At 40.9% G+C, this 14,705-nt stretch overlaps 1 protein-coding gene across 1 annotated transcript; it reads right to left on the reverse strand.

The window, feature by feature from the left end:
- Window positions 1-251: 251 nt before the first annotated feature.
- On the reverse strand, window positions 252-12,428 carry lhx5 (LIM homeobox 5). The gene is made up of 5 exons (XM_085358506.1): window positions 12,256-12,428; window positions 10,228-10,451; window positions 8,989-9,266; window positions 6,042-6,207; window positions 252-601 (listed from the first exon to the last, which is right to left on the reverse strand). The coding sequence occupies exons 1-5, from the start codon at window positions 12,426-12,428 to the stop codon at window positions 252-254; spliced, it is 1,191 nt and encodes a 396-aa protein (XP_085214632.1).
- Between the last annotated feature and the right edge of the window lie 2,277 nt (window positions 12,429-14,705).

A 14,705-nucleotide genomic window follows, 5' to 3' on the forward strand; every position in this document is an offset into this window, starting at 1 on the left:
CAGTAATCCAGGAAGGGATATGCTTTGGAGTGTCTACTGGGCAGCAAATATTACGTTCTCCTACAAGCTATCCCATTCTTGATTCTGTCCATCAGTTCATCAGTTGTGAAAATCAGTCCATAAAAATCTGAGCTGTAATTTTCACCCCACAATGGGTTTTTTTTTGTTTGTTTTGTTTGTTTTTTTAATTCATCTCCTGAATTAACTAGGCTGACATTCAGCCTAGGCAATGGTCCCTGTGTTTTTGTCCTTTACCAAGCGGTGGTTTCTCCCATCTCCTGGCCTTGGTGGGACATTGGAGCGCTGTAACTGGAATTACTGGCCAAGGAGAAAGGAGGACTGGGCCCACCCCCGAATGCCTCCCCCGGGACAGGCTGAAGTGAGTTTGGTAAGCCCGGCTCTGGACTGGGAGTTTCCGCATGGGAGATCATGTCCGTGAACCTTTGGTCATCTGACGGGTGGTGGCCTGAACCCTCCATCGCTCCGGGACCAGAGCCCAGGATGTAGGGGGAGTCAGCTGGAGATTGAGCCTGTGATGATGGAGGGCCATGGGGAAAGAAGTCGTAGTTGCTCCCTGGTCCATAATAGTCACCTTGGTATTCTGTGGTGTAAGAAGAGAACACATGTGGTTAGACTTTCTATCAGATACATAAAACACTTACAGTTTCCCCAAGCAGTCTACATTTATACACACGGCTCCACCCCTACCTAAGTGGTGAAATTGATCATGTCCAATTCCCAACCAACCGGTCTCCAACAGCCTCATTTGAGTGTATAAACAACTCCACACCTCTCCACCTCAGTTCTCTCGCCTCTTACACAGTGCATTCATCTCCCTCTCCCTCATTCAGCTCGCAGCCATGCGTGTACCTCGATGGATTCCCCTACAGAAACTTCTGGATTTGGATGAGAAATTCCAAAATGAGATTCCAGCTTCCCTGCAGCCCTGCCATGTCCTGTCGGCTGCTTCTCTCTGTCAGGTCTGATGACAAACACCAGCGCTGTCGCTTGCTTCTACATTACTGGGTTGTGGTTATTTGCTGAACTACGGGTGGTTTCTCTACTTTAGTGTTGATCACTCAGCAAAGAATTATTTGATGGCTATTTTTATTATTATTCAACCAGTCCAAAAGAAATGTCAGAGGTCAACACCAGATGTCCCACACAGTTTGACATCTTTTTATTCATTTCATCTGACCAACACTTCACGACACAAAATCAATTTTGAAAAAGTAAAAAATAAAAAAGCAAAATTAGCAAGAACAGCTCAGATGTTAAAAGTTAGAAAAGGAGAATGGCATTAAAATGTCGTTAGAAATCTTTTTTTCATGCTATTTCTCCTTTTTATTTATACCTCTCTCCACTGTTTTGTCCACTACATCGTGCTTTCAGCATCGTGTCAGCGTGACTCCATCTTGCCATGTTCCCACTGTGTTTGTATCCAGTGTCACGATAGCTAAGCCCCGATGACAACCATGATATTTAAAGGTTTATTATCAATGTTATGTTAATATTGTATTAGATTAGTATCATAAATAACTGTATAACTGCTCATTCTGTATGTTTTTGTACACATTTATTTCCCAAATCTCTCGCCACAACCTTGAATTTGCTTTTGGACTTCAACCCTCATGCAACCAAACTACCTAATTATGAAAATGACCGAGTGAGGTCATTCAGCATACCTGTACTCTTTCATTTATTTGACATTCTCAGAATTTCTAATGTAAATAATTATGGGTTTCAGACATTTTTATGAATTAACAGCATTAACCCATTCATCTCCATCAGCACTTTGGGCATTGAGTATTCGCCTTAATGCTTCTGCAGTAGTTAATCTTTCTACTCTAGCTCTGTTAGCCAGGAATCCATAATTAACAGAAAAAAATATATTATTAAAAAATATTTTATACATAAACTACAACAAGTTGTAAATAGATCAACAATATGTGGTGGGAAAGATTTCAGTCATGACCCTATTCAGCCACTTAAAGGCTAATTAATTCCCAATAAATAAAATACAACAAACAGCAAAGTTATAGATTAGCTTATGGTTACAAGTGAATTTTTCATTACTGTGATAATCATGAAATGAAAGCAGGTCATTGTGACTTTTTGGACCGTTAGTCACATTATTAAAAAAAGCCAAATATTTTGTCATCAATAGAATTAATCTTTTGATTGCACAGATTTTTGTGCAACATGTTGTTACACCTATAAGAGTAGATTTACTCTTATAGTGCAGAAAGTGCAAACTAGATGCATCATACAGAATGGCTAAAAATATATCTGTTGCAGAACCTTCATGTTTAAAATGCTTCCTCTATAACACTCTGAGCCAGGTCGTGGTTCGTCTTGCCGAAAATGTCTGCACCTTCTCCTGGCGTTCACTTCAAAGCGAACAAAGAGCAAACAACTGACACATTAATAACAGATTTTGTTGCTTTCAAAGATGTTCTTCATTGCATACTTGGATAAATAAATATTTCCTGGTTAACCTATGACACTGACTGGCATGCTTATGCCTCTTAGAGGTTTCAGACATCTCTTTGTTTCCTCGCTCGTACTTCTACAGCACAATTTTGTTTCTGGTTCCCATAGTAGAAGAAGAGTTTTGAGTGTCAAAAATAAACAGTGACATCCCCAAAGACTATCCCTGTTGACTGCATAATTAAAACAACTTTCTAAGGGATTATCATCGCTTATAAGATGGTCTTTTGATCCAGAGTACCTGGAAATCTGCCAGTCGAAACACAAAATATGACCTTCTGGTCTCGGCTACAAATGAGAAACCTATACTAAATTTAAACATATCAAATAATGTAGCAGATATGAAGCCGGCAACCATTTACTGAATCAACCCTGCAAACTCCCTGTAACTTCTTTGCATGTAGTGTGTATGGTGCATTTAGTGTTTTAAACTGGCAACAACTATGGTCTTTAAGATGAACACTCGTCTTGCCAAGGCTATTATTAAGGGCAGCCCATGCTACTCTTGAGGTTGTCTCATAGATGTAATGCAATCACCAAAGGGCAGTTCCACTCAGCTTAGCTTAGCACAAAGACTTCTTTTGACCAGCTCAGCACAAACAGTGGAAAAGAAAATGCTAGCTCTGACTGAAGGAAACAAATCCACCCATAAGAATTCACATTAAACTGTGATTGCACGTAGTCATGCAATATAATAGCTTAATTCTACATGCAGAATCGCAACAGTAGTATATTGTCAGTATTTTAGAGACCACCCAAAATGTTGCAAATCGTGTTTTCAGGGGAGCTCATATCCTATATACAGCAGTCGACCTGAAAAAGGGTTTGTATTTGTACTTTTTGAGATTTAATGTTGCAGACAGGAAGATTTAATCTAATAACTAAGACAGACTATAGCTGTTCCCAAGGTTGTATATTGAGCTTTAAGCTAACCTGTTCCTTACATACAAGAAACTTAAATTATATGAATATGTGCCCCTATTATTAGAAAAAACAAAATGAATCGATCTTAAATCAACACAGCTATGCTTTCAAACAGGCACTGCAATTATTCTTCCACTACAGCCAGCACAGTGGACTCAGATGACAAGTAGCCACAGGCAGTGCTTGCACTGCAAAAAGTCTGGAAGGTGATTTTTAAAATGATTAAATATTAAGTGATTTTCTATTTCGTGTGTTGTTCATCATAAGCAATGACCAAAACAGTTTAGAAAGAATTGATTGGCTTAACAAATAGCCTGTTACTTTATACACTCTTTGCATCTACTAATCAACAATTACTACAAACCTTCAACTGCCTCCTGTTTCTCATTCCAAACTCCCAGAGTTGCATTAAATCTATTCGGTTTCAGCACCGCCATGAACCGAGATCGATGACAGGTTTTATCCCCGTGCCCCAGATGCTACACTAACATTTCTCCACTCCTACCATATGTTCTTCTCGCTGCTATTTCAGTCGAAACGGGGAGGCTCGAGAACTAACAGGTTATACCTCAAGAAACATTCGGCCTAATTGTAAAATCTGCATTTATTTGTCGTAGTGTGTAATTTTGTTTTATTTATTTGTTATAAATTATCAGGAGGTATAATCAAAGGTTTTGAAAACAAGCTAATTGTTAGATTTCCCAAACAGGCTCCTGCTAGTTCAGCTGACCTTGGGGATAAGCAAAAAGCTTGTCTTGTGGTGTGTTCATGTGTGTGCGGATGAAAGAGAGAGAGAGAGACCAGGGTAGGTGCTGAGGGGAGTGTCAGCTCTGCAAACTATAATTACACTCATACATGCAGATGCATCATACCACACACACAGGCATCGCTCGCTCTGAACAGCAGCAGAGGAACACGAGGAGGCAGCGAGCTTAGATAAAGGCAAGCAGGCTGGCCTGCGCTGCCGTGGGACAAAAGGGTGTGAAAAGCAGAGTGCAAAGAAAGCGAGAGACATGAGAGCGAGGGATGGAGGTTTTTTGTCCTCTCTTTTCCCCTCCCACTCCCTGTGTTGCAGCCTTGATGGCTCCGGTTTATTGTATCCTCAATGCCAGGGCCCTTCAGGTAGAGGTGCAGGAGGTGCTGTATGGAAACAGCAGCTCACAGACTGTCCATCAAAAACAAACTGCTGATATGCATGACAGGTGCATCGGCTTTATTCCTGCAGTACAGTGTGGGGCGGCTGTTGCGTTAGCGCTGTGTTGTTATCTCGCTCTTTTGTCTTGAGATTATTTTCTTTTGAAGCAAAGGGTCTTTTTTCTCTTTATTTTTTTATGACCTTTAAAAAGCAATGTTTTTTTGACAATCTCTACACCAACTGGAGAATCTATTTCAGCAACAAACCAACTCCTTTTTTTATGAAACCTTTGGACTATAAGTGCAAATGCATGCCTTGTTTTCCCCTTGTGGCAGCAGAAATATTTCATCAGGGTGTTGTTCGTTGTAGTTATTTGCATTAGAATGGTCAGTATATTAGTGCACTAATAAGTCTAGCTTATCTTATATAGCAATAGCTAAATATATTCCTGTATGGAGGTATGTGTCTGGCTTTGGTTAAAATGAATGCATCTCTCTTTAAAATGAATAAATCTTCTATTCATTTTTACGTCCTTATCGAACTCACCCTTTCTTTCTTTGAACAAGTATTCTTCTCTCACAGCTGTGTTTTTAAGACGGAAGCTAGCTACTTTTCAGAAAGTGAATGACACTCACAAGTTGTGATCTTGGAAAGGGTTATTAGGTGCAACTTCATGCTGAATAAAAGTTAAGAGAGACAAGAAGGGAGACGTGTTTCTATTGCTGAATGGCACAGAAATCAATTCTCACAAATATAGTGGAGCCATTACAGGTGCCATTTTTGAAGTTCACCATTCTGAAAGGCCAAAATAAATAAATAAATAAATAAAAAAATCACACTTCAGTCATGCCACCCATGCTGCAAGCTTTGTTTGCAAAGTGTCCCACTGGAACATATGTGCTCCTATCTAGCATTTTCTCTCCTAGCTATGTAACAAATGTGACAGTTCAACAGGATTGAAACTTTATTTACATTCCTCTGGGCGCGCTGAGATAACCAGACTACAGAGCTGTGCTCGGAACAGTTAACAGTTAAAAGCTTCTTAGCTGGTTATTGTGTACCACACAAACTGAGTGCAGCGTGCACGAGATTAGACTTAGACTCAAGTCCTGATCATTTCATCTCTGAACAAAAGATGAGTGGATTCAAGAAAGTAATGTGAAAGCAAATGATCCAATAAAGTACACTGGGGCTCCACCTGTATTCTAATATATAGCAGATTTATGTGATATACTTGCAATGTGAAAAACATCCTCCAGGCACCTGCTTTCCTCAGAACTGCAGTTTGCTTACACAATATCACCTTTTTTTGAGTGTGAAACCAGGGATACAGATTATATTTGCTATTGCACTTGCTCCATATTGCGCATTAATATTGCAAGAGGTAAAGAACCTGCAGGTGTGGTATCTGAGTGTATTTAAAGACACAGCAAGAAGTGTGCACTAAATTTGTGCTAGCACTGCATCTGTTGTCACAGCGTTCATTTCTTACCTCCATAGTAACCGTAGGCTCCAGGTCCTAAGATGTCTGGGTCTTCCAGCCTGCCTCCCAGCGGCCTCATCCTCCTCGGGCCCCTGAAGAAGGCATGCCGTCTGGCGCCCAGAGCACTCAGCTGCTTCATTCTCCGTTCTTTGGATCTTCTGTTCTGGAACCAGACCTGAAACAAACCAGGGTCTGAGTTATCAGCCGATCTCATCTTTTTTCTTTTTTTTTTTTTTTTTTTTTTTTTTTTTTTACAAATTTGTAGTTTATTGTCATCCTTTTTCAAATCACCATTCACTCAAACTGTAGTAAACCTTGCAGAGCTTGTAAAAACGCACAAATGATGTCGATGTGAGAGTAACACTGGGGTGTGATCAAAAACAAAACAAAAAAAAAATCTGTGAACCACAATTGAAAAGCTAAAACAATTACATATGGACCAACTAATCGTTTTAAGGGTTTTTCTTACTGTTAATGCTCAATGTTGCAAAGTTTGCACCACTTTCAAATTTCACAATTAAATTCAAATGAATTGATTCCTTTAAAGAGCTTTTATTCAGAAGCTGCAAACTATTTCCCAGAAATGACACAACGTACTTGCCTCCCAATTATCTGGCACCTCTGCACCCATTTTGAACTGTATTTACTGTACCACAATTAGCTGTGGCCTGTTTTCATTTGTATTAATTGAGGTGTAAATGCTTGAAATTCAGCTTCAAAAATGACTTGATGGGTTCTATGGGTTTTTAAAGTATAAAAACCCATAAAAATGCCATTAACAGAAAAAGTCAAAGAACTCAATCTCATATGAACATTCTGCAGTGCGACACAAGAATTACATAGGTATAATCAAATCGTTGTTTGCACATAATGAATCGGGAGGCGTTTTGTGCTACAGTGTTAGAGTTCATGTCAAAAAAGCACAAAAGGATCAAAATGAAAAATTAGGAAAGCCAGCGATGACTGAATAATAACAAGAAAGGAACAATTTCTGCTCCATTTTTCCAGTGATGATGGCAGTTTCCTGTTGCAAATTTCAGATGAATAGCAAAGTAATATCAACGGCCCCAAATACAAAGCCATATGAAGTTAAACCACTGAGATTAAATAAACTGTCTTTCAAAGACAAACAAAGGAGGGTTTCAAAATTGCAAAACGGTGCATCATATGGAAGAATGTCTTTGAATTATAAGCACATAACACATCTCGTTTCGCCTTTGCTTCACTGCTGCATAATGATCTATGTTCACACCAGCTAGGCTATGCCAGAGGGAGAATCCCACTGTGCTACAGATTAACAAAAACACACTCACAAAAAAAAAGAAAAACACACACACACACACACATATCCCCTTCCACACATACACCTAAAACTACTTAGGCTCTGCACTCTGTGCTCCAGCGGCAAACGCAACACCTGCTTATTGAGAACAATCATCTAACTGTAGGGTACATTTTTATGGAAATGCTCTCGCTTCCCTTGAGAGAGCGTTGCTTAGGGATTACATACGCATGCTGGAGAAGCAGCGTGGCTCACAGGGCTCCCTGCGTTGAGAGCAATGGTATTTAACACACACTGAACAGGGAGGAAGATGACGAAACGCAGCCTCCATTTTGGCTCCGAGCAACACACACAGGCGGAGGGTGCAGAGGTGGAATGGGGAGGTGGGGGGGGGGGGGCTTATCGCAGCCCAGACTGACTGACTGATATATCGACTGGTTTGCTGGTTCATTGAATGATTGATTGATTGATTCATTGAGCGATTGAGCTCTGTTGCTGCACACTCGCACATGCTGGCTGCAGTTTATGATATAGATGAAGCGGTGGAGAGGCACGGGCTGTAAGTGAGTAAGAGCGGAGAGGTGGGAAAGGGGAGGGTGGTATGTAAATCTGTGAAATCAGCGATAATTACAGTGAGTGCACAAAAAGCCACATCACAGTTGGCAGAGATGGTGCTAATCATCCTAACACAGTCTGCACCCAGGCATCAAGCATGTGTGCTTGCATGTGTGTCTGTGTGTGTGTTTTGAGGATGGCAGAGAGGTCCAAAAACAGTGTATGCTTGTGTTGTATTGCACAACATGTTTGTATGTGGGTTTCCTCTTACCTTTGGCAAAAACAAAGCTAACCTTTCACTAATTTCATGGCTGTGCATCACATGTTATTGCTGAAACAAACACAGTCTGCACCCCAAAAAAGGAAATTCTTTTACAAATAATGTATTTCTCATGCATCAATAAAATGTATTAGTGTAAGTTCAAAGTGTGCTTTGATGTTTTTATGCTGAAATTACAAGCAAGTAGGAGACTCTTTTTTATAGAAAAAATAAAGTGTGATTTATGATTTTGAATGCAGTAATTTAAAAAAAACAACTTGCGTTTAAATAAAAGTATCAAATGTTGTAACCATATTTCTATAAAAGTCAATCATAAATAAATAATAAAATAAGTAAGTGTGAACATTAAAAACAATGCTTTTCTGCATATTGTGAATCTACTGTTAATGCAAACATGAAACTCTCATTTTAGGCACCATGCTGCCTGCAGTTCCATATGTTGGACTGTTTTTTGGGGGGTTTTACAAGCTAGGAAAAAAAATGCTAGAGTACAAAATAAAATCAACCAAATCCATATATTTCATGAAATACTTCCACAACACAAAAATAAAGCCAAAATAAACAAACAAGGAAGACAGTTTACATACAGCAGGTGGTGGGGTTCGTTTAAATGTGGCATATATTCATCTAATAGTCCGCATCGTGTTTTGGCATTTCACTAATAGATGATGAGGCTTTCAATTAAATGTCTGCACATTTCAGTAAAATTAAAAAGTAATTCCTTTGATTTATAATGTGTCATCTGTCTCTAATCTGTCCGTGTCGCCGCAGATCCCTCCCTCATCTGAATCGAAGAAAAAAAAGTTCCAGCGATCCACAAACAACACAGCTGATCTTACCTGGATGACGCGCATGTTCAGCCCTGTTTCCTGTGCCAGCTGTTCTCGAATGTGCCGGGTCGGTTTCGGCGTGGCAACAAAAGCAGCCTTTAACGTTTCCAGCTGCTTGGCCTTGATGGTGGTCCGGGGCCCCCGCCTTTTGGCCCCAGAGTTCTGCTCCTCGTTCTCAATATTGTTCGTTTCCTTATCTGAGGACGTTGAATTGTCCGTCTCTTTTATGTCGTCCTGTATTGGGTCCTGCAGATCCGGCGATAAACTCCTATCTGTGCACGACGACACTGGGGGACGGGGCGGATGGGTGGGGGGACAAACAAGAAGGAAGGTCAGGTCACGATCCGAAATGTCAAGGTGGGGGGTGGCGGGGTGCGGTGGGTGGTGGTGGGGGGCTGTTTTAATCAGCCTTGGAGATGCACACAAGCGTTGCTGACTATTACGCATCCGAAACTTGACCTAATGGTAAATGAAATGCGTTTTTACGCCCCTCGGTGAATTTTTGTCTCCCAGTTTCTGTTTTCCCTTCTTTCTTTATTTGTATATTTATTTTTCTTAAATAATATCTGAAGTATCAAACAAAACGCAAAAAACAAATGCGCAAAATAATACCAAAAAAAAAATAAAAATCCACAGTTGCTAACATCTCCAATTTACGCACACAAAAAAAGATGACATACGGGCATGCAGCCATATTACATTTGCGAGCAAATGAAGAGATTTATATTGGAGATCAAAACAAAGGGTTTATGAAAAAGGGACGCGTGACACCTTTAGTAAATAGGGTGTGGAGTGGAGTTGCTGCCCTCCTGAGCTTTTTATAAGGATAAATAGAGTGGAATGAGGAGCAGCACACACGGCCAGACCAACAGACTCATCCCCAGTGGACCCTGACGTATAATAACAGAAAGCTATTGTTCTTTGGAGGTACATATTGAAAGTATTCATCTCATAAGGTTACTGTGAGATGCTCTCCGCGGAATGCTGCAAAAGCTCAGCATCAACTTATATTTAAAGCCGCCACTTCTGCTTTTCTTTTGTCTATTAAAATGCTGATTGCCAATTTATTCATCCGATTTCTTTCTTTCTTTCTTTCTTTCTTTCTTTCTTTCTTTCTTTCTTTCTTTTTAAATCGGTTCCACGGTTATTAAAATAAACAACGCCCTCAGCAGCCCTCTTATTGTTATCATTGCTTATTGTTGAATGGGAGACAAAAACGCAGCGCAGGCCTGGTGTCGCTTCGCTTACCTGAGTTCAAGTTGACTTCCTTTATGGCCCCGGAGCTCAGATAATCATCTTTGCACACAAACTTGTTCTCGTCTATCACATAGAGTTCTTCTCCCGTGGACAGCTGTTTGTTACACACCATGCAGGTGAAGCAGTTTAGGTGAAACACTTTGCTTCGAGCTTTGCGGACCAAGTCGTTCGGCGAGATTCCCTGCAGACAGCCAGCGCATTTAGTGCCAAATCGCCTGCACGGAAAACGAAAAATGAAGGTGAGATTGAGATTTTTTTTTTTATGACGGCAGCGCGTAAAGGGGTCTGTTAGAAATTACCCACATCCATCATATAATCATTAATACTAAAAAGAAGCTGGTATTAAAATAATATTAATTTAGAAGGAATAAACAGGTTTAACGCCTTTAGTTTAGCAAGTGATATAAATGTCACTAACACATAATAATAATAATAATAATAATAATCCACTGTAACGTTTTTAGTAAATAAAACGTAACAGGTAATTACTCAACCAGAGCACCTCTCTCTATGAGAGTGTTGATAACATAGCCATTAAAATCATTTAGAAAAAGACTTTAGAGAAAGGTTTTTTTTTAAAAAAAAACCTTCCTAATTTTGATTGAGGTGCTCTGACAATAACCCCACGCAAAACGTATTAGTGACAATCAACACATTGTACTCGTGGATATATTATAGGATTAGGCAGAGTAGGAGCATCTTAGCGTGCAAATCTTCTCTTAATCCATATTCACCCGCGCTTAAATAGCACTGGGTGGGAAGACTCATCGATTTGATACACAAATAGCCCAAAAATAAATTCACTAAAATTCCCCCTCCTCATTTGCCGGGGTGAGTCCGTTTTTTCCCCTTTCTCTCTTTTTAATTACTCTCAAAAGAAGTGCGATAAAGCACATTTGACTGAGTGACGCTTACAGTATTTCTCGCCTGCCCAGATGTCTTTACTGATGGAAAGAGTTTGAACAGATGCTTAAGGCTCACTTTGGGCCTGCTGTAGCTGGATTTTAAGTCCGCCTGTCGGGGGCTGGTTAAGCCTTTGGGTGACTGCAGACACCCTTGTTGTGGAGCATTGTTTTAACACTGTGCTTGCCTTTCCATTCACTTACAATGGTATCGCGTCACTATCCGCTTTTCACATGCGTGACCAAGCCTCCCCCAGCGAAAGGGCACAACTCTACTTACACAACAAATGGACACATTAGGGTGATTACTGTTTCGCCTAGCTAATGGCTGGCCATTTAAATCCACCGCTTGATGGGACCTGTGGTAATATGACGGCCAAGGCCGCGCGAGGCCAATAATAGCCCCGTCCCAACAAAGGCTGATGTGTCTTACATGTCATTAGACAATTTGGGAGAAAATAACTGACACATACAAATGAAAATGATGCTAAGAGAGTGACAAACAAGGGCTTCACTTATCACTCAATTACCTGGAACACTTTTTGGAAATTGTGAACCGGTTAATAGCCTAATGGGTGTTTGAAATAAAAGTGTTGTCTGGAGCTGGAAATAGATTTTTTTTTAAAGAAAAAAAAAAAATAAGCACAGAATACACGAGGATACAGAATCAATATATTTATATGTCCATTCTTTTATAATAGAGGCCCCCTTTGACGCCACACGGTTCATATCATTTCCTAAAAATGTCACCACACAGAGATAGGTAAAAATCATGCATTTTAAAAATTACGGATATTATTAACAAATAAGGGAAAATGTATACTTTTAGATTTATCTTAAATTCCTTTAACCATAAAAAAAAATCCAAGTACGGGTTAACGTGGCCTATGACCTGAGTCCAGCGCACCGAGCTCGACTTTATGTGCCAGGCTTTAATTTGTATTTTTCTTCATCCTGTTCTTCTATTATTTTTTTTTTTATCAATCTTTAACCCCAAAATAATTTCCCTTATTGTAAAGGTGTTGACGAATGCTTGAATCAAAGCGTGATTTCTTTCTTTCTCTCTCTCTCCCTCTCTTTTTTTTTTTGAAGACCTCTTGATTCCAAATTCAGTTACCTGAAAAAGTCAATTTTGCAATAGAGCTTTCCGTCTCTGGAGAAGCACTTCTCGGTGAGGTTGCAGTTGCACTCACAGCACTGGACGCACTTGGCGTGCCAGGCTCTGTCCAGCACGTTGAGGAGGAACCGGTCCAAGATGGGCCGTTCGCACCCGGCACACTGGACCATCATATCGCCGGCCTGCAGGACGCCGAGTGCCGACCTACCCACGCGGACTGCGCTGCTCGGACTTGGGCACTCCGAGTTTACGCGGAACAACGTCTTGGCTCAGAGAGGTGTGCTGTCAGGCGAAAACTGGAGGGACCTGTCGTTCAAAGGCAGCGGAGTGACAATCCCCGAGAACTGCTGTAGTCCTGGTCCTGTTTGGTCGCTGTCCTGCTACTTGTCACAATCCACAAATCCAGAGGAGAAGAGGGGAGAAAAAATTCAGCTGCGCCAGCTGATGGACTGCGTAATGGCCAAACCAGACATGTTTTCTCGCCAATTCAATGTTAAAACATCATTTTTTAAACGTGTTTACTTCTAAATAATTTATCCCTTTTGCTCACGCTTTGTTTGGGGTCCAGTAATTTCCTTCAGGCTCACCTCACGTCGCCACTTGCACGTCCCTGTGCCTTGGTTATCACGAGGTTTTGCCAGCGCGACGCGCTTCCTGCGCTGAGATTGGATGACGCCCTTGTTAATTCCCGTGCCAGAAGAGCCAATCAGAGCGCAGTTGTTATGGTTACACGTTCATAGCTGTAGCCTCCGAGCGGACCCTGAGCAGAAAACACCTAGGCCGTGGATGCAGGGTGTTTGTAGTGGCGCTGATAGAGGCCAACAGGCATGAGGAAGTTTCACGGTGGGTCACGGAGACGGCACTGGCTTTAGAAGGGAATGCATCAGTTGCAGGTTAGACTATGAACGTCAGAACATTTTACTGGCGATGAACGTGAAAATGTCAGTGCATAGGTACAACGGGCACGCCTCTGAAATGAATCGGACTAGAAGTAGCTTGTTGGGAGAGGGAGTAGCCGAACAAGGCTGTGCTGGGCGAAGACAGGAGGAGGAGGGGGGACGCGGGCCTTTTCTCATGCAGAAAGCTATTTGCAGGGAAATGCGATGGATTAGCAGGAGCTCATCAATAGGGAGAGCGTGGTCACCCGGCGCTTTAACAGAGTGGCCACCAATCGAAGGGAATTTCAATATTTACCAACAGCCTCGTTTTGTTAGTTGCAGTTAAGCAAACATGCGATGCGCTAATTCGTGTTGGGTGAGACTGTTTTAAGCATAATGGGGCCTCATTTGAATGAAATTAGGTGTGAATTTTGGCTCATTTTACACGACTGAAGGCCATTCAAGATAACATTTAGAGGAACAGACAAACAACAAGGTTGTTAGTTTTAACAGAGGAAGAAAGGAAAACTGTTAGGATCTATCTATGAAATATACTTGTATCAACATTTAGGTGCTTTTACTATGAAAGGTTCTAAGAAGGTGTTAGCTTTAAGATAACGAATATTTACTGATTGCATAAAATTTAAAAGAGTATTGATAATATTTTTTTTAAAAATAGGTCACAATATTTTTTATTTCATTTTACCAAACAGGCATCATGATGGCAGAAGCTATGTATAAAAACTGCTTTCTTTCTTTCTTTCTTTCTTTCTTTCTTTCTTTCTTTCTTTCTTTCTTTCTCCTTATCTACCCTATTTGTTTTTTTCCTTACTTCAGTTTCTCTTTTTACTGTCTTCCTAAATTGGTACACTGATGGTGTGTAGAGCGTTTAAAGGAACCTCCGGCCTTTCAGCTATGACACGAGGTATAATTAGTGTTAGTGTTCTAAGCAAAAATTAGTGTTTGTCTTATCAAAATGATGCCACACATCCAAGTGTGGATTTACTCTACAGGTATCTGTGGTTTAACCTGGCCAGATCTGGTTTTTGTAGAGATGAGGCTGAATAAGTTTCCTGAATTACTCAAGCTTCAATGACCTTTAGCCCACAAACTGAGATGGAGTGTGTGTGTGTGTGTGTGTGTGTGTGTGTGGGGGGGGGGGGGGGGGGGGGGGGGGGGGTCAGGGAGGTACAGACAAAAAGCCCACAGTGGGGAAAAGAGCATGTGAGGAAAACCTCTAGTTTGAATGCAGCTGTGCAAGGGTATAAAGAAGCTCTGTTTGCTTTTGCTTTGTTCTGCTCTTCTGTGCACGCTAAACACCACCCAAAGAGTGAGACACTCACCTGTGGAGAAAAATGAGGGAGCTGTCCATGGTACCAAAGGCAGCAAGCACCAAGGACAGCAGCAGGCTTCCCTTTTTTCCCCCAGTGAGAATCAGCTGACCTTACTAACAATCACGTGGCATCAAATTTAAGGACGCATTCTTTGTGATCCTTAATTGCTTCCTTCTCCACTGTCGTGCAGACAGCAGTCATATCACCTCATTTAGCTAATGGCAAAACACACATTTGT

The sequence above is a fragment of the Diplotaxodon limnothrissa genome, linkage group LG7 (assembly GCF_057381915.1).
Source record: "Diplotaxodon limnothrissa isolate DT_005_m linkage group LG7, D_limnothrissa_male_GT1.1, whole genome shotgun sequence".
Lineage (NCBI taxonomy): Eukaryota > Metazoa > Chordata > Actinopteri > Cichliformes > Cichlidae > Diplotaxodon > Diplotaxodon limnothrissa.

What these genes read in the sequence shown, in the direction of transcription:
- lhx5 (XM_085358506.1), bottom strand. Translation starts at nt 12,428, where the DNA reads ATGATGGTCCAGTGTGCCGGGTGCGAACGGCCCATCTTGGACCGGTTC. An exon ending in TGCAAAATTGACTTTTTCAG is followed by an intron (nt 10,452 to 12,255) that starts GTAACTGAATTT and finishes TTTTCCGTGCAG; the next exon opens with GCGATTTGGCACTAAATGCG. An exon ending in AGCCTACGGTTACTATGGAG is followed by an intron (nt 602 to 6,041) that starts GTAAGAAATGAA and finishes CTTACACCACAG; the next exon opens with AATACCAAGGTGACTATTAT.